Genomic DNA, 22,543 nt, shown 5'->3' with positions numbered 1-22,543 from the left:
AGAGTGAATCTGAATCTCGCCTGCAGAGAGGTGTGAGGCAAAACAAGAGAAGGGATGTTACCACAGCAATGAACCCACCATCCTGAGGAAGTGGACTCTGGCCATTTAATTCAATGCTTCCTCCTCATGTCCAAGCTGCAAATAAACAAGGCCCTTATGCTTAGAAGAACCCGACCCTGCTTATTCACTAATGCACACAGATGTATACTGCTAGCAGCCGAGTATTAAAGGGAGCCGTTTTCTCTTTCTGTGAGCAAAATGTGATGTCACTTCACCAACTCCCCCCCACACACACACACTCCTCCCCTTGCCCCAACGATGATATTAAATCTAAAGCCTCGTGTCTCCAAAGCACTGTACAAACATGAATGACTCCTCCCAGCACTTCTCTGAAGTAGGCAGGCACTGTCTCCTGCATTTTACAGATAGGTAAACTGAGACATGCAGTGAGTACAGATGAGTGGGTAGGAGTCAGTGGCTGAGCTGGGGTTAGGTAAGCCTGGCTCCCAGTCCCAGTCTTGTTCCACTAGACTACGCAGCCTTGGGAAAGAGATCTGGTCCCCTCGCCTGGAAAAGGAAAGCAGACCCTTCCATACCTTTGTAGTGGTCTCCGTCTTAGTCCTGCACCTCACTAAACCGCTTCCACCTTCACGCCCGTGCCTCCAAAATGCCACCTCCATGGTCACAGTCCTTGCCAGCCGACCTGTTCAGTATTTTCTCAGGGCAATGCAGTGAGTGGGCCCAGGGGTCAGAGACATTGCTCTGCCAGGGCCTCCCTTTAAAGCCAGGGTTGCATTCTGCAAAACTGATGTGTCACAGAGTGGAGGGGTTCATGTTTATTGTCTCCTAGTCCCTCCTAGATTGCTGGCTGTTGAGTTCACCTGCCAGTGTCACCTGGCATCTGAAAATCTGGTCGTGTACTCTCCCTATGCCTCAGCCCCAGTCACTGTGATCCCATGTACTTATCTGATACTTGTTCTGACACCCAAGGCCGAATAGGATATAGCTTCCTCTGCAGTAGACTCTCATCACTGGGGGCTTTTCTACACCTGGGGTTATCCCAGAATAACTATTCTCAAATAACTCCACGTGTGGACACTCTTATTCTGAAATAAGATTGCCTTGTTCCTGTGTAGCTTAATCCATTTTCAAATTGGATTAAGCTAAACCAGAACAAAGCTTGCTTATTCTGAAAGAAGTATGTCCACGCACAGAGTTATTCAGGAATAGCTACTGTGCTTTAAATTCACAGCCTCCCTTAATCTGAATTGTCTTTCAAATGTAGACAAGCAAATGTGAGTCGGGATGTATGGAGAGAGACGCTGTCATTTTTCCCGATGGTAACCACACTTCCTGTCTGTCCTGTGTAACCATGTCAGCGGCATGTGCATTATTATCAGTGTGTACTCACCTTTCTAATGATCATTCTTTCATCAACTGTCTGAAAACATGAACTATGTATTTTCTCCCCCTCCCCTTTCTGTTCTCTCTCTGTCTGTCTCCATCGTCCTCTGTTTTAGAAATAAGTGAACCCACAGCACTGGCAGGTTGGTACAGCATGTTCCTCCCTTCATTTGCTTGCAACACCCAGACGCCTTTGCCTCGTAGGCTTGTTACGAATGATGACTGACTCCTACATCAGCCCAAATGGGCAAGCATGCGTAGATTTAAGGCCAGCGATCTGTTCTAAGGAAGGATGGAAGGAAGGAAAAGACCAGGCACGGATTTTTCTTCTAAGCAGGAAGGAGCCAGTTTGTATAAATACACATTAGTCACAGCCGCCTTGGTCCCATCTTTGCAGAAATCAATCTGGCAAAGTGTATTCCAGTTTCACGGACCCATGCACGGCTTTGCAGTGCCGTTATTTTGGTCGGCCGTGATCGAATGAGACTCTAGTTGTTTTGTACAAAGCAGGGCAAACTGAGTTATACAAATGTAACAGGGGACATGACGTTCATTCGGATAATCAAAGGGTTTGGACAAATGACTATCAGTAAGTGCCAGCGGTCTGCAGCGTTCCTAAAATCCTGCAGAGAGAGGCTGCAGAGTTTATCTGATCGGCTTATGCTTTGAGGAGTTCCCTGCACATTTCAATTTCAGATCTCTGAGTGGGTGCAAATCCATTGATATCAGTGGGGCTGTACAGTTTACGCCAGGTCGGACGCTTATTTGCTTTCTACATTTAAACAACTCAGAACCCTCAGGGCACATACACAGCAGAACCAATCTGAGGGCACCTCTGCCGCAAGATGGTTGAGGATTTTGTCTTAAAGGTGACCAGCAAAGATTGGGTGTGTGCCCTTTTTTGGTTTCTTTATGATATATTTAAAAGGTGCTTGAGTTGTGAGGACACGGGAAGAAGTATGCACTTGCTTCATTTCTCCATTAGAAATGGAGGTCTTGTTTACACTATGTCCACTAGAGAACTTGGAGGATTTGGACATCCCCAATACCGAGGAACTGAAACCTGATTAATTACTATTGTTCTTGTTTTTATGATTAAACCTGTTGAACACAAATGTCCCACAAACAGAAGAAAAGTTCTCTCTGTTAATTATTCACTATTCCATCACCAAAGGCTGACAAAGCTTGGCAAACTTTTCTCTGAGACCCCAGCAAGTCTTCCAGTGAAAGCAGAGATGACCAGACTTCATATTTCTGCTACTTCTAATAGCTTCAAACAAACGAACATATGCTTGATGAATTAAATAAATATATAAGGCTGCCTTTGTACATCATAAAGACATCAGAAGGGGCACCCTCCTAATGTATATATTTTTCCCCTTCGGGACATGGTTAAAGGGACACTGTCAGTTTGCGAGAAGCCCAGATTTTTAATTCGGGGTAGACCAAATCTTTACAAAATCTATGATGAACAGAAATACGCCCATTATTGCCTCACTTCAGTTCTAATGCAAACAGCTTTATGGATTTTGTACAGGGGGGGGTAGGGCTATTTGTAAGGTAAACCTTGCACCACTGAAGTGCTGAATGACCAGAAGAAAGCGAAGCCAAGGCAAAGCCTCCTTGCTAGGTATAATAGAGTCTGGTTTCATAGTTTCATTCTCGAACAAAGCGGCTAGGATGGAAATAAACGTCTTTGTTTTACGTAATCGAAGAGAGTGACTATACACAATTCTGTATATTATTAAAGTATATGATTTGTAATCAGTGGCTAGACACAGTTCCATTATCATTTCTCATTAACTCATTGTTACGGTTGGATTCCATTCTACCCCAGCTGTAGGAATTAACTCAGCTATTTCTGTGCTGTATAGTCCCTTCCCTCCTGCAGCTCTCCTTCACTTTTGCCTCCCGAGATATGAGGCTTGGGTCCAGGTTGCTGTGCACTAATCAACAGCTGCTGCTCTTCAGCACAGCATTCCCTGTACGGGAAAGCTGCTCGAGAGGGAGAACATGAAACAGGGTGGCAGACGTCCTGGATGGAAGGGCTTTGTAAAGACACACTGCTCTTGAGGAAAGAGTGCCAGCCGTTACAATGAGAGACACAATATTAACGTTCAGGGCTAGTTTTGGACACGGGTGGGCCCGGGTCGGGGGGGGGGGGGGGGACAACACGTGCTTGAGGTCACCAATTAAATAAAGGCAATTGTCCCTGCTTTGTCCTTCGCTGGATGTGTTTCTCCCCCACAAAAACCACCCCGCAATGCAGTGTGACTGGATGGCTCTCCTTGCACGCAGAGCAGAGAGGGAGCATTGGGCACAGGGGTACAGATAAGAGCAGACAGTCAGCCCACACATGGGGAGGGTATGGATGGAAGTGGGTTCTGACATGAGGACACCCAGGGTGTTTTGGGGGAAGGGTCCTCAGTGTACGGGGACATGTATCAGAGCTAATGCAAGCACATGGGGCGGGGGGGGCGTCAGGGATATAGCGGGTGCATGTTTCGAGGCTGCCTAGCCCCTATGAGGGCATATAAGGGCCATAGCGGGCGGAGGTGGAGGGGGGGTCTCAAGGCTATGCGGGGTAGTTTCGAGGCTGCTACAAGCCTAAGGGTGTGTGGTGGGGGCAGGTCAGGCTCGTGGTTCAGTGATACCGTTAACCTGGGGGCAGGGCGCCGGGGTATGTCAGGGGCATAGTGGGGGGGTGGGGGGGGGTGTCTGTCAGGCTTGTGGTTTGATGATGCCTTTAGTCTGGAGGGGGGTGGGTGTGGCGGGGGCGTATAAGGGTTGTGGTTCGAGGATGCCGTTAGCATGGGGGGGGGAGCGTGTCGTGGTAAAGAATGCCTTTAACCTGGAGATGTGAGGGGGCATGGCAGGAGCGTGTCAGGGTTGTGGTTCGCCGATGCCTTTAGTCTGGGGGGGGGGTGTGGTGGGGGAGTGTCAGAGGCGTGTAGGGGCGTGTCGTGGTTCAAGGATGCCTTTAACCTGGGGGTGTGAGGGGGCATGGCAGGGTTGTGGTTCGCCGATGCCTTTAGTCGGGGGCGAGGCGGGGGCGTGTCAGGGGCGTGTCTGTCTACAACCTATCTAACGTCTGGGGGTGTGGCGGGGGGCGTGTCGGGGCGTGTCGCTCTTCGAGGATGCCTTCAGCCTGGGGGGGCGTGTGAGGCTTGTGCTTTCATGCCTTCAGCCTGGGGGGGGGGGGGCGTGTCAGGGGCAAGGCAGGGGCGTGTCAGCGGTGTGTCTGTCCATGAAGCATCTACCTGCTGGGGGCGTGCCGGGGGCGTGTCAGAGGCGTGTCAGGATCGTGTCGTAATTCAAGAATGCCTTTAACCTGGGGGTGTGAGGGAGCATGGCAGGAGCGTGTCAGGGTTGTGGTTCGCCGATGCCTTTAGTCTGGGGGCCTGGCGGGGGCGTGGCGGGGGCGTGTCAGGGGCGTGTCTGTCTACAAGCTAGCTAACGTCTGGGGGTATGGCGGGGGCGTGTCAGGGGCGTGTCGTTCTTCGAGGATGCCTTCAGCCTGGGGGGCGTGTGAGGCTTGTGCTTTCATGCCTTCAGCCTGGGGGGGGCGTGTCAGGGGCAAGGCGGGGGGCGTGTCTCTCCATGAAGCATCTACGTGCTGGGGGCGTGGCGGGGGCGTGGCGGCGGCGTGTCAGAGGTGTGTCGTGGTTCAGGAATTCCTTTAACCTGGGGGTGTGAGGGACCATGGCAGGAGCGTGTGAGGGTTGTGGTTCGCCGATGCCTTTAGCCTGGGGGGCGTGTGAGGCTTGTGCTTTCATGCCTTCAGCCGGGGGAGGGGGGGGGGGGGGCGTGTCAGGGGCATGGCGGGGGCGTGTCAGGGGTGTGTCTGTACATGAAGCATCTCCCTTCTGGGGGCGTGGCGGGGGCGTGTCAGAGGCGTGTCAGGGTCGTGTCGTGGTTCAAGGATGCCTTTAACCTGGGGGTGTGAGGGAGCTTGGCAGGAGCGTGTCAGGGTTGTGGTTCGCCGATGCCTTTAGTCTGGGGGCCTGGCGGGGGCGTGGCGGGGGCGTGTCAGGGGCGTGTCTGTCTACAAGCCCTCTAACTTCTGGGGGTGTGGCGGCGGTGTGTCAGAGGCGTGTCAGGGGCGTGTCGTTGTTCGAGGATGCCTTTAGTCTGGGGGGGGCGTGTGAGGCTTGTGCTTTCATACCTGCAGCCTGGGGGGGCGTGTCTCGGGTATGGGGGGGCGTGTCAGGGGTGTGTCTGTACATGAAGCATCTACCTGCCGGGGGCGTGGCGGGGGCGTGTCAGAGGCGTGTCAGGGTCGTGTCGTGGTTCAAGGATGCCTTTAACCTGGGGGTGTGAGGGGGCATGGCAGGAGCGTGTCAGGGTTGTGGTTCGCCGATGCCTTTAGTCTGGGGGCCTGGCGGGGGCGTGGCGGGGGCGTGTCAGGGGCGTGTCTGTCTACAAACCATCTAACTTCTGGGGGTGTGGCGGGGGCGTGTCAGGGGCGTGTCGTTGTTCGAGGATGCCTTTAGCCTGGGGGGGGGGGCGTGTGAGGCTTGTGCTTTCATGCCTTCAGCCTGGGGGGGGCGTGTCAGGGGCATGGCGGGGGCGTGTCAGGGGTGTGTCTCTCCATGAAGCATCTACCTGCTGGGGGCGTAGCGGGGGCGTGTCAGAGGTGTGTCAAGGTCGTGTCGTGGTTCAAGGATGCCTTTAACCTGGGGGTGTGAGGGACCATGGCAGGAGCGTGTGAGGGTTGTGGTTCGCCAACATCTTTAGTCTGGGGGGGCGTGGCGGGGGCGTGTCAGGGGCGGGTCTGTCTAGAACCCTTCTAACTTCTGGGGGTGTGGCGGGGGCGTGTCAGGGGCGTATCGTTGTTCGAGGATGCCTTTAGCCTGGGGGGGCATGTGAGGCTTGTGCTTTCATGCCATCAGCCTGGGGGGGGGCGTGTCAGGGGCATGGCGGGGGCGTGTCAGGGGTGTGTCTGTACATGAAGCATCTACCTGCTAGGGGCGTGGCGGGGGCGTGTCAGAGGCGTGTCAGGGTCGTGTCGTGGTTCAAGGATGCTTTTAACCTGGGGGTGTGAGGGGGCATGGGAGGAGCGTGTCAGGGTTGTGGTTCGCCGATGCCTTTAGTCTGGGGGCCTGGCGGGGGGCGTGGCGGGGGCGTGTCAGGGGCGTGTCTGTCTACAAGCCCTCTAACTTCTGGGGGTGTGGCGGGGGCGTGTCAGGGGCGTGTTGTTGTTCGAGGATGCCTTTAGCCTGGTGGGGCGTGTGAGGCTTGTGATTTCATGCCTTCAGCCTGGGGGAGGCGTGTCAGGGGCATGGCGGGGGCGTGTCAGGGGTGTGTCTGTACATGAAGCATCAACCTGCTGGGGGCGTCGCGAAGGCGTGTCAGGGTCGTGTCGTGGTTCAAGGATGCCTTTTAACCTGGGGGTGTGAGGGGGCATGGGAGGAGCGTGTCAGGGTTGTGGTTCGCCGATGCCTTTAGTCTGGGGGCCTGGCGGGGGCGTGGCGGGGGCGTGTCAGGGGCGTGTCTCTCTACAAGCCATCTAACTTCTGGGGGTGTGCCGGGGGCGTGTCAGAGGCGTGTCAGGGGGCGTGTTGTTGTTCGAGAATGCCTTTAGCCTGGGGGGCGTGTGAGGCTTGTCCTTTCATGCCTTCAGCCTGGGGGGCGGGGCGTGTCAGGGGTATGGCGGGGGGCGTGTCAGGGGTGTGTCTGTACATGAAGCATCTACCTGCTGGGGGCGTGGCGGGGGCGTGTCAGAGGCGTGTCAGGGTCGTGTCGTGGTTCAAGGATGCCTTTAACCTGGGGGTGAGAGGGGGCATGCAAGGAGCGTGTCAGGGTTGTGGTTCGTCGATGCCTTTAGCCTGGGGGGCGTGTGAGGCTTGTGCTTTCATGCCTTCAGACTGGGGGCGGGGCGTGTCAGGGGCATGGCGGGGGGCGTGTCAGGGGTGTGTCTGTACATGAAGCATCTACCTGCTGGGGGCGTGGCGGGGGGCGTGTCAGAGGCGTGTCAGAGTCGTGTCATGGTTCAAGGATGCCTTTAACCTGGGGGTGTGAGGGAGCTTGGCAGGAGCGTGTCAGGGTTGTGGTTCGCCGATGCCTTTAGTTTGGGGGCCTGGCGGGGGTGTGGCGGGGGCGTGTCAGGGGCGTGTCTGTCTACAAGCTATCTAACGTCTGGGGGTGTGGCGGGGGCGTGTCAGGGGCGTGTCGTTGTTCGAGGATGCCTTCAGCCTGGGGGCGTGTGAGGCTTGTGCTTTCATGCCTTCAGCCTGGGGGGGGCGTGTCAGGGGCAAGGCGGGGGCGTGTCTCTCCATGAAGCATCTACGTGCTGGGGGCGTGGCGGGGGCGTGGCGGCGGCGTGTCAGAGGCGTGTCGTGGTTCAGGAATTCCTTTAATCTGGGGGTGTGAGGGACCATGGCAGGAGCATGTGAGGTTTGTGGTTCGCCGATGCCTTTAGCCTGGGGGGCGTGTGAGGCTTGTGCTTTCATGCCTTCAGCCGGGGGGGGGCGTGTCAGGGGCATGGCGGGGGCGTGTCAGGGGTGTGTCTGTACATGAAGCATCTCCCTTCTGGGGGTGTGGCGGGGGCGTGTCAGAGGCGTGTCAGGGTCGTGTCGTGGTTCAAGGATGCCTTTAACCTGGGAGTGTGAGGGGGCATGGCAGGAGCGTGTCAGGGTTGTGGTTCGCCGATGCCTTTAGTCTGGGGGCCTGGTGGGGGCATGTCAGGGGCGTGTCTGTCTACAAGCCCTCTAACTTCTGGGGGTGTGGCGGGGGCGTGTCAGAGGCGTGTCAGGGGCGTGTCATTGTTCGAGGATGCCTTTAGTCTGGGGGGGCGTATGAGGCTTGTGCTTTCATACCTGCAGCCTGGGGGGGCGTGTCTCGGGTATGGGGGGGGCGTGTCAGGGGTGTGTCTGTACATGAAGCATCTACCTGCCGGGGGCGTGGCGGGGGGCGTGTCAGAGGCGTGTCAGGGTCGTGTCGTGGTTCAAGGATGCCTTTAACCTGGGAGTGTGAGGGGGCATGCAAGGAGCGTGTCAGGGTTGTGGTTCGCCGATGTCTTTAGTCTGGGGGCCTGTTGGGGGCGTGGCGCGGGCGTGTCAGGGGCGTGTCTGTCTACAAGCTATCTAACTTCTGGGGGTGTGGCGGGGGCGTGTCAGGGGCGTGTCGTTGTTCGAGGATGCCTTCAGCCTGGGGGCGTGAGGGACCATGGCAGGAGCGTGTGAGGGTTGTGGTTCGTCGATGCCTTTAGCCTGGGGGGCGTGTGAGGCTTGTGCTTTCATGCCTTCAGACTGGGGGCGGGGCGTGTCAGGGGCATGGCGGGGGCGTGTCAGGGGTGTGTCTGTACATGAAGTATCTACCTGCTGGGGGCGTGGCGGGGGTGTGTCAGAGGCGTGTCAGGGTCGTGTCATGGTTCAAGGATGCCTTTAACCTGGGGGTGTGAGGGAGCTTGGCAGGAGCGTGTCAGGGTTGTGGTTCGCCGATGCCTTTAGTCTGGGGGCCTGGCGGGGGCGTGTCAGGGGCGTGTCTGTCTACAAGCTATCTAACGTCTGGGGGTGTGGCGGGGGCGTGTCAGGGGCGTGTCGTTGTTCGAGGATGCCTTCAGCCTGGGGGCGTGTGAGGCTTGTGCTTTCATGCCTTCAGCCGGGGGGGGGCGTGTCAGGGGCAAGGCGGGGGCGTGTCTCTCCATGAAGCATCTACGTGCTGGGGGCGTGGCGGGGGCGTGTCGGCGGCGTGTCAGAGGCGTGTCGTGGTTCAGGAATTCCTTTAACCTGGGGGTGTGAGAGACCATGGCAGGAGCGTGTGAGGGTTGTGGTTCGCCGATGCCTTTAGCCTGGGGGGCGTGTGAGGCTTGTGCTTTCATGCCTTCAGCCTGGGGGGGGGGGCGTGTCAGGGGCATGGCGGGGGGCGTGTCAGGGGTGTGTCTGTACATGAAGCATCTCCCTTCTGGGGGCGTGGCGGGGGCGTGTCAGAGGCGTGTCAGGGTCGTGTCGTGGTTCAAGGATGCCTTTAACCTGGGGGTGTGAGGGGGCATGGCAGGAGCGTGTCAGGGTTGTGGTTCACCGATGCCTTTAGTCTGGGGGCCTGGCGGGGGCGTGTCAGGGGCGTGTCTTTCTAGAAGCCTTCTAACTTATGGGGGTGTGGCAGGGGCGTATCAGAGGCGTGTCAGGGGCGTGTCGTTGTTCGAGGATGCCTTTAGCCTGGGGGGGCGTGTGAGGCTTCTGCTTTGATGCCTTCAGCCTGGGGGGGGCGTGTCAGGGGCATGGCGGGGGCGTGTCAGGGGTGTGTCTGTACATGAAGCATCTACCGTCTGGGGGCGTGGCGGGGGCGTGTCAGAGGCGTGTCAGGGTCGTGTCGTGGTTCAAGGATGCCTTTAACCTGGGGGTGTGAGGGAGCATGGCAGGAGCGTGTCAGGGTTGTGGTTCGCCGATGCCTTTAGTCTGGGGGCCTGGCGGGGGCGTGGCGGGGGCGTGTCAGGGGCGTGTCTGTCTACAAGCCCTCTAACTTCTGGGGGTGTGGCGGGGGCGTGTCAGAGGCGTGTCAGGGGCGTGTCGTTGTTCGAGGATGCCTTTAGTCTGGGGGGGCGTGTGAGGCTTGTGCTTTCATACCTGCAGCCTGGGGGGGCGTGTCAGGGGCATGGGGGGGGCGTGTCAGGAGTGTGTCTGTCCATGAAGCATCTACCTGCTGGGGGCGTGGCGGGGGCGTGTCAGAGGCGTATCAGGGTCGTGTCGTGGTTCAAGGATGCCTTTAACCTGGGGGTGTGAGGGAGCATGGCAGGAGCGTGTCAGGGTTGTGGTTCGCCGATGCCTTTAGTCTGGGGGCCTGGCGGGGGCGTGGCGGGGGCGTGTCAGGGGCGTGTCTGTCTACAAGCCCTCTAACTTCTGGGGGTGTGGCGGGGGCGTGTCAGAGGCGTGTCAGGGGCGTGTCGTTGTTCGAGGATGCCTTTAGTCTGGGGGGGCGTGTGAGGCTTGTGCTTTCATACCTGCAGCCTGGGGGGGCGTGTCAGGGGCATGGGGGGGGGCGTGTCAGGAGTGTGTCTGTCCATGAAGCATCTACCTGCTGGGGGCGTGGCGGGGGCGTGTCAGAGGCGTATCAGGGTCGTGTCGTGGTTCAAGGATGCCTTTAACCTGCGGGTGTGAGGGGGCATGCAAGGAGCGTGTCAGGGTTGTGGTTCGCCGATGTCTTTAGTCTGGGGGCCTGTTGGGGGCGTGGCGCGGGCGTGTCAGGGGCGTGTCTCTCTACAAGCTATCTAACTTCTGGGGGTGTGGCAGGGGCAAGTCAGGGGGCGTGTCGTTGTTCGAGGATGCCTTTAGCCTGGGGGCGTGTGGGGCTTGTGCTTTCATGCCTTCAACCTGGGGGGGGGCGTGTCAGGGGCAAGGCGGGGGCGTGTCTCTCCATGAAGCATCTACCTGCTAGGGGCGTGGCGGGGGCGTGTCAGAGGGGTGTCAGGGTCGTGTCGTGGTTCAAGGATGCCTTTAACCTGGGGGTGTGAGGGGGCATGGCAGGAGCGTGTCAGGGTTGTGGTTCGCCGATGCCTTTAGTCTGGGGGCCTGGCAGGGGCGTGTCGGGGGCGTGTCGGGGCGTGTCTGTCTACAAACCATCTAACTTCTGGGGGTGTGGCGGGGGCGTGTCAGGGGCGTGTCGTTGTTCGAGGATGCCTTTAGCCTGGGGGGGGGGCGTGTGAGGCTTGTGCTTTCATGCCATCAGCCTGGGGGGGGCGTGTCAGGGGCATGGCGGGGGCGTGTCAGGGTTGTGTCTGTCCATGAAGCATCTACCTGCTAGGGGCGTGGCGGGGGCGTGTCAGAGGCGTGTCAGGGTCGTGTCGTGGTTGAAGGATGCCTTTAACCTGGGGGTGTGAGGTACCATGGCAGGAGCGTGTGAGGGTTGTGGTTCGCCAACATCTTTAGTCTGGGGGGGCGTGGCGGGGGGCGTGTCAGGGGCGTGTCTGTCTAGAACCCTTCTAACTTCTGGGGGCGTGGCGAGGGCGTGTCAGGGGCGTATCGTTGTTCGAGGATGCCTTTAGCCTGGGGGGGCATGTGAGGCTTGTGCTTTCATGCCATCAGCCTGGGGGGGGGCGTCAGGGGCATGGCGGGGGGCGTGTCAGGGGTGTGTCTGTACATGAAGCATCTACCTGCTAGGGGCGTGGCGGGGGCGTGTCAGAGGCGTGTCAGGGTCGTGTCGTGGTTCAAGGATGCCTTTAACCTGGTGGTGTGAGGGGGCATGGGAGGAGCGTGTCAGGGTTGTGGTTCGCCGATGCCTTTAGTCTGGGGGCCTGTCGGGGGGCGTGGCGGGGGCGTGTCAGGGGCGTGTCTGTCTACAAGCCCTCTAACTTCTGGGGGTGTGGCGGGGGCGTGTCAGAGGCGTGTCAGGGGCGTGTTGTTGTTTGAGGATGCCTTTAGCCTGGTGGGGCGTGTGAGGCTTGTGATTTCATGCCTTCAGCCTGGGGGAGGCGTGTCAGGGGCATGGCGGGGGCGTGTCAGGGGTGTGTCTGTACATGAAGCATCAACCTGCTGGGGGCGTCGCGAAGGCATGTCAGGGTCATGTCGTGGTTCAAGGATGCCTTTAACCTGGGGGTGTGAGGGGGCATGGCAGGAGCGTGTCAGGGTTGTGGTTCGCCGATGCCTTTAGTCTGGGGGCCTGGCGGGGGCGTGGCGGGGGCGTGTCAGGGGCGTGTCTGTCTACAAGCCATCTAACTTCTGGGGGCGTGTCAGGGGGCGTGTTGTTGTTCGAGAATGCCTTTAGCCTGGGGGGCGTGTGAGGCTTGTCCTTTCATGCCTTCAGCCTGGGGGGCGGGGCGTGTCAGGGGCATGGCGGGGGCGTGTCAGGGGTGTGTCTGTACATGAAGCATCTCCCTTCTGGGGGCGTGGCGGGGGCGTGTCAGAGGCGTGTCAGGGTCGTGTCGTGGTTCAAGGATGCCTTTAACCTGGGGGTGAGAGGGGGCATGCAAGGAGCGTGTCAGGGTTGTGGTTCGCCGATGCCTTTAGTCTGGGGGCCTGGCGGGGGCGTGGCGGGGGCGTGTCAGGGGCGTGTCTGTCTACAAGCCATCTAACTTCTGGGGGCGTGTCAGAGGCGTGTCAGGGGCGTGTTGTTGTTCGAGGATGCCTTTAGCCTGGGCGGCGTGTGAGGCTTGTGCTTTCATGCCTTCAGCCTGGGGGGGGAGTGTCAGGGGCAAGGCGGGGGCGTGTCTCTCCATGAAGCATCTACCTGCTAGGGGCCTGGCGGGGGCGTGTCGGGGGCGTGTCAGGGGCGTGTCTGTCTACAAGCCATCGAACTTCTGGGGGTGCGGCGGGGGCGTGTCAGGGGCATGGCGGGGGCGTGTCAGGGGTGTGTCTGTCCATGAAGCATCTACCTGCTGGGGGCGTGGCGGGGGCGTGTCAGAGGCGTGTCAGGGTCGTGTCGTGGTTCAAGGATGCCTTTAACCTGGGGGTGTGAGGGACCATGGCAGGAGCGTGTGAGGGTTGTGGTTCGCCAACATCTTTAGTCCGGGGGGGCGTGGCGGGGGCGTGTCAGGGGCGTGTCTGTCTAGAAGCCTTCTAACCTATGGGGGTGTGGCGGGGGCATGTCAGAGGCGTGTCAGGGGCGTGTCGTTGTTCGAGGATGCCTTTAGCCTGAGGGGGCATGTGAGGCTTGTGCTTTCATGCCATCAGCCTGGGGGGGGGCGTGTCAGGGGCATGGCGGGGGCGTGTCAGGGGTGTGTCTGTCCATGAAGCGTCTACCTGCTGGGGGCGTGGCGGGGGCGTGTCAGAGGCGTGTCAGGGTCGTGTCGTGGTTGAAGGATGCCTTTAACCTGGGGGTGTGAGGTACCATGGCAGGAGCGTGTGAGGGTTGTGGTTCGCCAACATCTTTAGTCTGGGGGGGCGTGGCGGGGGCGTGTCAGGGGCGTGTCTGTCTAGAACCCTTCTAACTTCTGGGGGTGTGGCGAGGGCGTGTCAGGGGCGTATCGTTGTTCGAGGATGCCTTTAGCCTGGGGGGGCATGTGAGGCTTGTGCTTTCATGCCATCAGCCTGGGGGGGGCGTGTCAGGGGCATGGCGGGGGCGTGTCAGGGGTGTGTCTGTACATGAAGCATCTACCTGCTAGGGGCGTGGCGGGGGCGTGTCAGAGGCGTGTCAGGGTCGTGTCGTGGTTCAAGGATGCCTTTAACCTGGTGGTGTGAGGGGGCATGGGAGGAGCGTGTCAGGGTTGTGGTTCGCCGATGCCTTTAGTCTGGGGGCCTGGCGGGGGGCGTGGCGGGGGCGTGTCAGGGGCGTGTCTGTCTACAAGCCCTCTAACTTCTGGGGGTGTGGCGGGGGCGTGTCAGAGGCGTGTCAGGGGCGTGTTGTTGTTCGAGGATGCCTTTAGCCTGGTGGGGCGTGTGAGGCTTGTGATTTCATGCCTTCAGCCTGGGGGAGGCGTGTCAGGGGCATGGCGGGGGCGTGTCAGGGGTGTGTCTGTACATGAAGCATCAACCTGCTGGGGGCGTCGCGAAGGCATGTCAGGGTCATGTCGTGGTTCAAGGATGCCTTTAACCTGGGGGTGTGAGGGGGCATGGCAGGAGCGTGTCAGGGTTGTGGTTCGCCGATGCCTTTAGTCTGGGGGCCTGGCGGGGGCGTGGCGGGGGCGTGTCAGGGGCGTGTCTGTCTACAAGCCATCTAACTTCTGGGGGCGTGTTGTTGTTCGAGAATGCCTTTAGCCTGGGGGGCGTGAGAGGCTTGTCCTTTCATGCCTTCAGCCTGGGGGGCGGGGCGTGTCAGGGGTATGGCGGGGGCGTGTCAGGGGTGTGTCTGTACATGAAGCATCTACCTGCTGGGGGCGTGGCGGGGGGCGTGTCAGAGGCGTGTCAGGGTCGTGTCGTGGTTCAAGGATGCCTTTAACCTGGGGGTGTGAGGGACCATGGCAGGAGCGTGTGAGGGTTGTGGTTCGCCAACATCTTTAGTCTGGGGGGGCGTGGTGGGGGCGTGTCAGGGGCGTGTCTGTCTAGAAGCCTTCTAACTTATGGGGGTGTGGCGGGGGCGTGTCAGAGGCGTGTCAGGGGCGTGTCGTTGTTCGAGGATGCCTTTAGCCTGGGGGGGCGTGTGAGGCTTGTGCTTTCATGCCTTCAGCCTGGGGGGGGGGGGGCGTGTCAGGGGCATGGCGGGGGCGTGTCAGGGGTGTGTCTGTACATGAAGCATCTACCTTCTGGGGGCGTGGCGGGGGCGTGTCAGAGGCGTGTCAGGGTCGTGTCATGGTTCAAGGATGCCTTTAACCTGTGGGTGTGAGGGGACATGGCAGGAGCGTGTCAGGGTTGTGGTTCGCCGATGCCTTTAGTCTGGGGGCGTGTCGGGGGCGTGTCAGGGGCATGTCTGTCTACAAGCCCTCTAACTTCTGGGGGTGTGGCGGGGGCGTGTCAGAGGCGTGTCAGGGGCGTGTCGTTGTTCGAGGATGCCTTTAGTCTGGGGGGGCCTGTGAGGCTTGTGCTTTCATACCTGCAGCCTGGGGGGGCGTGTCAGGGGCATGGCGGGGGCGTGTCAGGGGTGTGTCTGTACATGAAGCATCTACCTTCTGGGGGCGTGGCGGGGGCGTGTCAGAGGCGTGTCAGGGTCGTGTCGTGGTTCAAGGATGCCTTTAACCTGGGGGTGTGAGGGGGCATGGCAGGAGCGTGTCAGGGTTGTGGTTCGCCGATGCCTTTAGTCTGGGGGCCTGGCGGGGGGCGTGGCGGGGGCGTGTCAGGGGCGTGTCTGTCTACAAGCCATCGAACTTCTGGGTGCATGTCAGGGGGCGTGTTGTTGTTCGAGAATGCCTTTAGCCTGGGGGGGCGTGTGAGGCTTGTTCTTTCATACCTTCAGCCTGGGGGGGGCGTGTCAGGGGTATGGCGGGGGCGTGTCAGGGGTGTGTCTGTACATGAAGCATCTACCTGCTGGGGGCGTGGCGGGGGCGTGTCAGAGGCGTGTCAGGGTCGTGTCGTGGTTCAAGAATGCCTTTAACCTGGGGGTGTGAGGGACCATGGCAGGAGCGTGTCAGGGTTGTGGTTCGCCAACATCTTCAGTCTGGGGGGGCGTGGCGGGGGCGTGTGAGGGGCGTGTCTGTCTAGAAGCCTTCTAACTTCTGGGGGTGTGGCGGGGGCGTGTCAGGGGGCGTGTCGTCGTTTGAGGATGCCTTTAGCCTGGGGGGGCATGTGAGGCTTGTGCTTTCATGCCTTCAGCCTGGGGGGGGGGGGCGTGTCAGGGGCAAGGCGGGGGCGTGTCTCTCCATGAAGCATCTACCTGCTAGGGGCCTGGCGGGGGCCTGGCGGGGGCGTGTCGGGGGCGTGTCTGTCTACAAACCATCTAACTTCTGGGGGTGTGGCGGGGGCGTGTCAGGGGCGTGTTGTTGTTCGAGGATGCCTTTAGCCTGGGGGGGGCGTGTGAGGCTTGTCCTTTCATGCCTTCAGCCTGGGAGGGGCGTGTCAGGGGTATGGCGGGGGCGTGTCAGTCCATGAAGCATCTACCTGCTGGGGGCGTGGCGGGGGCGTGTCAGAGGTGTGTCAGGGTCGTGTCGTGGTTCAAGGATGCCTTTAACCTGGGGGTGTGAGGGACCATGGCAGGAGCGTGTGAGGGTTGTGGTTCGCCAACATCTTTAGTCTGGGGGGGCGTGGCGGGGGCGTGTCAGGGGCGTGTCTGTCTAGAAGCCTTCTAACTTATGGGGGTGTGGCGGGGGCGTGTCAGAGGCGTGTCGTTGTTCGAGGATGCCTTTAGCCTGGGGGGGCGTGTGAGGCTTGTGCTTTCATGCCTTCAGCCTGGGGGGGGGGGCGTGTCAGGGGCATGGCGGGGGCGTGTCAGGGGTGTGTCTGTACATGAAGCAACTACCTTCTGGGAGCGTGGCGGGGGCGTGTGAGAGGCGTGTCAGGGTCGTGTCGTGGTTCAAGGATGCCTTTAACCTGTGGGTGTGAGGGGACATGGCAGGAGCGTGTCAGGGTTGTGGTTCGCCGATGCCTTTAGTCTGGGGGCGTGTCGGGGGCGTGTCAGGGGCGTGTCTGTCTACAAGCCCTCTAACTTCTGGGGGTGTGGCGGGGGCGTGTCAGAGGCGTCAGGGGCGTGTCGTTGTTCGAGGATGCCTTTAGTCTGGGGGGGCCTGTGAGGCTTGTGCTTTCATACCTGCAGCCTGGGGGGGCGTGTCAGGGGCATGGCGGGGGCGTGTCAGGGGTGTGTCTGTACATGAAGCATCTACCTTCTGGGGGCGTGGCGGGGGCGTGTCAGAGGCGTGTCAGGGTCGTGTCGTGGTTCAAGGATGCCTTTAACCTGGGGGTGTGAGGGGGCATGGCAGGAGCGTGTCAGGGTTGTGGTTCGCCGATGCCTTTAGTCTGGGGGCCTGGCGGGGGCGTGGCGGGGGCGTGTCAGGGGCGTGTCTGTCTACAAGCCATCGAACTTCTGGGTGCATGTCAGGGGGCGTGTTGTTGTTCGAGAATGCCTTTAGCCTGGGGGGGCGTGTGAGGCTTGTTCTTTCATACCTTCAGCCTGGGGGGGGCGTGTCAGGGGTATGGCGGGGGCGTGTCAGGGGTGTGTCTGTACATGAAGCATCTACCTGCTGGGGGCGTGGCGGGGGCGTGTCAGAGGCGTGTCAGGGTCGTGTCGTGGTTCAAGAATGCCTTTAACCTGGGGGTGTGAGGGACCATGGCAGGAGCGTGTCAGGGTTGTGGTTCGCCAACATCTTCAGTCTGGGGGGGCGTGGCGGGGGCGTGTGAGGGGCGTGTCTGTCTAGAAGCCTTCTAACTTCTGGGGGTGTGGCGGGGGCGTGTCAGGGGGCGTGTCGTTGTTTGAGGATGCCTTTAGCCTGGGGGGGCATGTGAGGCTTGTGCTTTCATGCCTTCAGCCTGGGGGGGGGGGGCGTGTCAGGGGCAAGGCGGGGGCGTGTCTCTCCATGAAGCATCTACCTGCTAGGGGCCTGGCGGGGGCCTGGCGGGGGCGTGTCGGGGGCGTGTCTGTCTACAAACCATCTAACTTCTGGGGGTGTGGCGGGGGCGTGTCAGGGGCGTGTTGTTGTTCGAGGATGCCTTTAGCCTGGGGGGGGCGTGTGAGGCTTGTCCTTTCATGCCTTCAGCCTGGGAGGGGCGTGTCAGGGGTATGGCGGGGGCGTGTCAGTCCATGAAGCATCTACCTGCTGGGGGCGTGGCGGGGGCGTGTCAGAGGTGTGTCAGGGTCGTGTCGTGGTTCAAGGATGCCTTTAACCTGGGGGTGTGAGGGACCATGGCAGGAGCGTGTGAGGGTTGTGGTTCGCCAACATCTTTAGTCTGGGGGGGCGTGGCGGGGGCGTGTCAGGGGCGTGTCTGTCTAGAAGCCTTCTAACTTATGGGGGTGTGGCGGGGGCGTGTCAGAGGCGTGTCGTTGTTCGAGGATGCCTTTAGCCTGGGGGGGCGTGTGAGGCTTGTGCTTTCATGCCTTCAGCCTGGGGGGGGGCGTGTCAGGGGCATGGCGGGGGCGTGTCAGGGGTGTGTCTGTACATGAAGCAACTACCTTCTGGGAGCGTGGCGGGGGCGTGTGAGAGGCGTGTCAGGGTCGTGTCGTGGTTCAAGGATGCCTTTAACCTGTGGGTGTGAGGGGACATGGCAGGAGCGTGTCAGGGTTGTGGTTCGCCGATGCCTTTAGTCTGGGGGCGTGTCGGGGGCGTGTCAGGGGCGTGTCTGTCTACAAGCCCTCTAACTTCTGGGGGTGTGGCGGGGGCGTGTCAGAGGCGTCAGGGGCGTGTCGTTGTTCGAGGATGCCTTTAGTCTGGGGGGGCCTGTGAGGCTTGTGCTTTCATACCTGCAGCCTGGGGGGGCGTGTCAGGGGCATGGCGGGGGCGTGTCAGGGGTGTGTCTGTACATGAAGCATCTACCTTCTGGGGGCGTGGCGGGGGCGTGTCAGAGGCGTGTCAGGGTCGTGTCGTGGTTCAAGGATGCCTTTAACCTGGGGGTGTGAGGGGGCATGGCAGGAGCGTGTCAGGGTTGTGGTTCGCCGATGCCTTTAGTCTGGGGGCCTGGCGGGGGCGTGGCGGGGGCGTGTCAGGGGCGTGTCTGTCTACAAGCCATCGAACTTCTGGGTGCATGTCAGGGGGCGTGTTGTTGTTCGAGAATGCCTTTAGCCTGGGGGGCGTGTGAGGCTTGTCCTTTCATGCCTTCAGCCTGGGGGGGGCGTGTCAGGGGTATGGCGGGGGCGTGTCAGGGGTGTGTCTGTACATGAAGCATCTACCTGCTGGGGGCGTGGCGGGGGCGTGTCAGGGTCGTGTCGTGGTTCAAGGATGCCTTTAACCTGGGGGTGTGAGGGACCATGGCAGGAGCGTGTGAGGGTTGTGGTTCGCCAACATCTTCAGTCTGGGGGCGCGTGGCGGGGGCGTGTGAGGGGCGTGTCTGTCTAGAAGCCTTCTAACTTCTGGGGGTGTGGCGGGGGCGTGTCAGGGGCGTGTCGTTGTTTGAGGATGCCTTTAGCCTGGGGGGGCATGTGAGGCTTGTGCTTTCATGCCTTCAGCCTGGGGGGGGCGTGTCAGGGGCAAGGCGGGGGCGTGTCTCTCCATGAAGCATCTACCTGCTAGGGGCCTGGCGGGGGCGTGTCAGGGGCGTGTCTGTCTACAAACCATCTAACTTCTGGGGGTGTGGCGGGGGCGTGTCAGGGGCGTGTTGTTGTTCGAGGATGCCTTTAGCCTGGGGGGGGCGTGTGAGGCTTGTCCTTTCATGCCTTCAGCCTGGGAGGGGCGTGTCAGGGGTATGGCGGGGGCGTGGCGGGGGCGTGTCAGAGGTGTGTCAGGGTCGTGTCGTGGTTGAAGGATGCCTTTAACCTGGGGGTGTGAGGGACCATGGCAGGAGCGTGTGAGGGTTGTGGTTCGCCAACATCTTCAGTCTGGGGGGGCGTGGCGGGGGCGTGTCAGGGGCGTGTCTGTCTAGAAGCCTTCTAACTTCTGGGGGTGTGGCGGGGGCGTGTCAGGGGCGTGTCGTTGTTCGAGGATGCCTTCAGCCTGGGGGCGTGTGAGGTTTGTGCTTTCATGCCTTCAGCGGGGGGGGGGGGGCGTGTCAGGGGCAAGGCGGGGGCATGTCTCTCCATGAAGCATCTACCTGCTAGGGGCGTGGCGGGGGCGTGTCAGAGGCGTGTCAGGGTTGTGTCGTGGTTCAAGGATGCCTTTAACCTGGGGGTGTGAGGGGGCATGGCAGGAGCGTGTCAGGGTTGTGGTTCGCCGATGTCTTTAGTCTGGGGGCGTGGCGGGGGCGTGTCAGGGGCGTGTCGTTGTTCGATGATGCCTTTAGCGTTGGGGGGGGCCTGTGAGCCTTGTGCTTTCATGCCTTCAGCCGGGGGGGGGGCATGTCAGGGGCATGGCGGGGGCGTGTCAGGGGCAAGACGGGGGCGTGTCTCTCCATGAAGCATCTACCTGCTGGGGGCGTGCCGGGGGCGTGTCAGAGGCGTGTCAGGATCGTGTCGTAATTCAAGAATTCCTTTAATCTGGGGGTGTGAGGGACCATGGCAGGAGAGTGTCAGGGTTGTGGTTCGCCGATGCCTTTAGTCTGGGGGCCTGGCGGGGGCGTGTCGGGGGTGTGTCTGTCTAGAAACCATCCAACTTCTGGGGGTGTGGCGGGGGCATGTCAGAGGCGTGTCAGGGGCGTGTCGTTGTTCGAGGATGCCTTTAGCCTGGGGGGGGGCGTGTGAGGCTTGTGCTTTCATGCCTTCAGCCTGGGGGGGGGGGCGTGTCAGGGGCATGGCGGGGGCGTGTCAGGGGTGTGTCTGTCCATGAAGCATCTACCTGCTGGGGGCGTGGCGGGGGCGTGTCAGGGTCGTGTCGTGGTTCAAGGATGCCTTTAACCTGGGGGTATGAGGGGGCATGGCAGGAATGTGTCAGGATTGTGGTTTGCCGATATATTTAGTCTGGGGGGGCGTGGCGGGGGCGTGTCAGGGGCGTGTCTGTCTACAAGCCATCTAACTTCTGGGGGCGTGGCGGGGGCGTGTCAGGGGCGTGTCATTGTTCGAGGATGCCTTTAGCCTTGGGGGGGGCGTGTGAGGCTTGTGCTTTCATGCCTTCAGCCTGGGGGGGGGCGTGTCAGGGGCATGGCGGGGGCGTGTCTGTACATGAAGCATCTACCTGCTGGGGGCGTGGCTGGGGCGTGTCAGAGTCGTGTCGTGGTTCAAGGATGCCTTTAACCTGGGGGTGTCAGGGGGCATGGCAGGAGCGTGTCAGGGTTGTGGTTCGCTGATGCCTTTAGTCTGGGGGGGCGTGGCGGGGGCGTGTCAGGGTTGTGTCTGTCTACAACCCGTCTAACTTCTGGGGGTGTGGCGGGGGCGTGTCAGAGGCGTGTCGTTGTTCGAGGATGCCTTTAGCCTGGGGGCGTGTGAGGCTTGATGCCTTTACGCTGGGGGGCGTGGCGAGGGGCCTGCTTGGCTTGAGGTTCGAGAATGTTTCGAGCCTGCACTGAGCGAAGGCTCATTCTGAGGCTGAGCTGTTGTCAACCCTGGCCTTTCGTGACCAGTAGCCAGTACCTTTTGCATGCAGTGCCGTATCGCGCCTCTTTGCGCATAGTCTGGGCTAAGCCCCGACACCTCTGTGGTATTGAAACTGGACAGGGCCAGGCAGCGTAGTAGGATATGCTGCCATAGTGGCTTTCAGGGGGATAAAGAAAGGGTGAAAGTCTCACATTGTGATCTTAGTCTGGAGCAAGGTAACTTTTAATACATATTAGACATCAACCGCTTTTGTCATAGAAGACAGCTGGCCCACCACCTCCGGCAGGGCCTCGGCTGCGTGAAGCACTCTAACGTCTCTTCCCTCGCGCAGCGTTTGCTACCTGGAATCCTACTTGCCTCTTCACCACCACCAGGGGCAAAGCAGGCTCTGCTGGCTTCCGGACTTAACTTTGATGGCAGAAGCGTTGCACGATGAGGAAAGTGGACAAGGAAGATGCTTTGAGATGAACTGTGGAAAGAACAAGGCATTAGGCTGATTTTCCTTTTACTGAAGGCTGGGGGCCAGAACTCTCATTCTGGCACAGCAAAAGGGGAAAACCATTCCTTATCTTCCACCCCACACTCAGGTTAGAGGGGTGGTGGCCCAGTATTGTGGCAAGATGGCCCCACACCTCAGCAGCTGCCAGGCATCTTCCTCCTTCGGCAGACCTGCTCCAAAGGGAGCTCTGGCAGTCGGCCTGGGGGAAGAAGAGAGTGGCTGCAGAAGGGCAGATAATGCAGTAGCCACTGAGGCAGAGCAATCTGTACGAGGAAGACTTAGCCGGGAGACTGGGAGCCTGACCCCTCGTGCTTGTCCCATCCACTTCTCCCTGACTAGGGGGAACAATTGGACTCTGGGAGTGAGCTGGGAAGCTCTCCCTGAGCCCAGCTGGGGCTCTGAATTCCTGAGCCTGTGCAAGGAGAAGACTGGATTGGGCCCCAAACTGAAGGGAAGGGAGGAAGTGGCCCAGGAGAGGGACCTGCTGGAAGGGGAGGGCCTGGGTCCTCCTACCCTTCCCTCTTCCCCCTGGCCAGCTGATAGATCCTGCAGGATTCCGGGGGCAGGCCATGAACTGTGCCTTGCCCCCCGGGACTCCCCTCACATTGCCTAGAAGAGCTGCCCCCAAACTCTGGAGCAGCCTGAGCACAGACTCCCCCTCCCTAGAACTTGCATAGAAAGAAAGGGATAGATCCTCTTTGCATTTCCTCCCCTGAGTGCTGCAGCTCACAAAGTTTTTGGGCCATTTACACCAGGGCGAGGGAAATGAAAACTTTCTCATTGGCTGGCATTCCCCACCCACTTAGCCCAGGGGAAAATGACGACACGCGAACAATAGAGGCCTAGGGTTATAAAGCCAGGCTGCTACAAAGCGACATTTAAAAAAAAAAATAAAATCCCATCTCGTAAACCTTTGCAGAAAAACGAGAGTCTAGAAAGTTGTGAATAAAGGCGCGAGAGCGACAGGAACAACAGAGGAGGTTACTGAGCCCGGGCTAATCAGATTTCAGCAGCCAAGATAAAGGAGCAGGGGAGAACAGGAGATTGGGTAAAAATAACCGAGATGCAGCAGAATGAAGACTGCTGCAAACTGTGAGGAAGATCAAGTGGAACAGGCAACAGTATTCATCTGTCCTCTGAAAACCAGCAAGTGCCACCAGAAGCCGCAGCAGGAGAGCAAACAAAACAGAACCCCCATCTCTTGACCCAAAAGGAATATCCCCCCTGCCCCCCAAAGTAATACTGAAGCAGCGTCTGATCCATCTTACTGCATAAACTGGAGTGAGAAAC

The 22,543-nt window shown here is 60.0% G+C and overlaps 1 protein-coding gene across 4 annotated transcripts in view; it reads left to right on the top strand.

The window, feature by feature from the left end:
- Positions 1-22,543, top strand: part of LOC144278430 (opioid-binding protein/cell adhesion molecule) — a 335,321-nt gene that overhangs the window by 300,273 nt on the left and 12,505 nt on the right. For 2 of the 4 annotated variants that reach the window (XM_077839720.1, XM_077839719.1), the window contains one exon: positions 1,521-1,547. The exons of the other annotated variants lie outside the window; for them this stretch is intronic. In XM_077839720.1, coding sequence (XP_077695846.1) covers positions 1,521-1,547 — 27 coding nt within the window. The remainder of the gene's footprint in view (positions 1-1,520; positions 1,548-22,543) is intronic. 4 annotated transcript variants of the gene reach the window in all.

The sequence above is a fragment of the Eretmochelys imbricata genome, chromosome 22 (genome assembly GCF_965152235.1).
Source record: "Eretmochelys imbricata isolate rEreImb1 chromosome 22, rEreImb1.hap1, whole genome shotgun sequence".
Classification (NCBI taxonomy): Eukaryota; Metazoa; Chordata; order Testudines; family Cheloniidae; genus Eretmochelys; species Eretmochelys imbricata.
The sequence above is the reverse complement of the archived record's forward strand: the minus strand, read 5'-3'. Positions and strand labels throughout refer to the sequence as shown.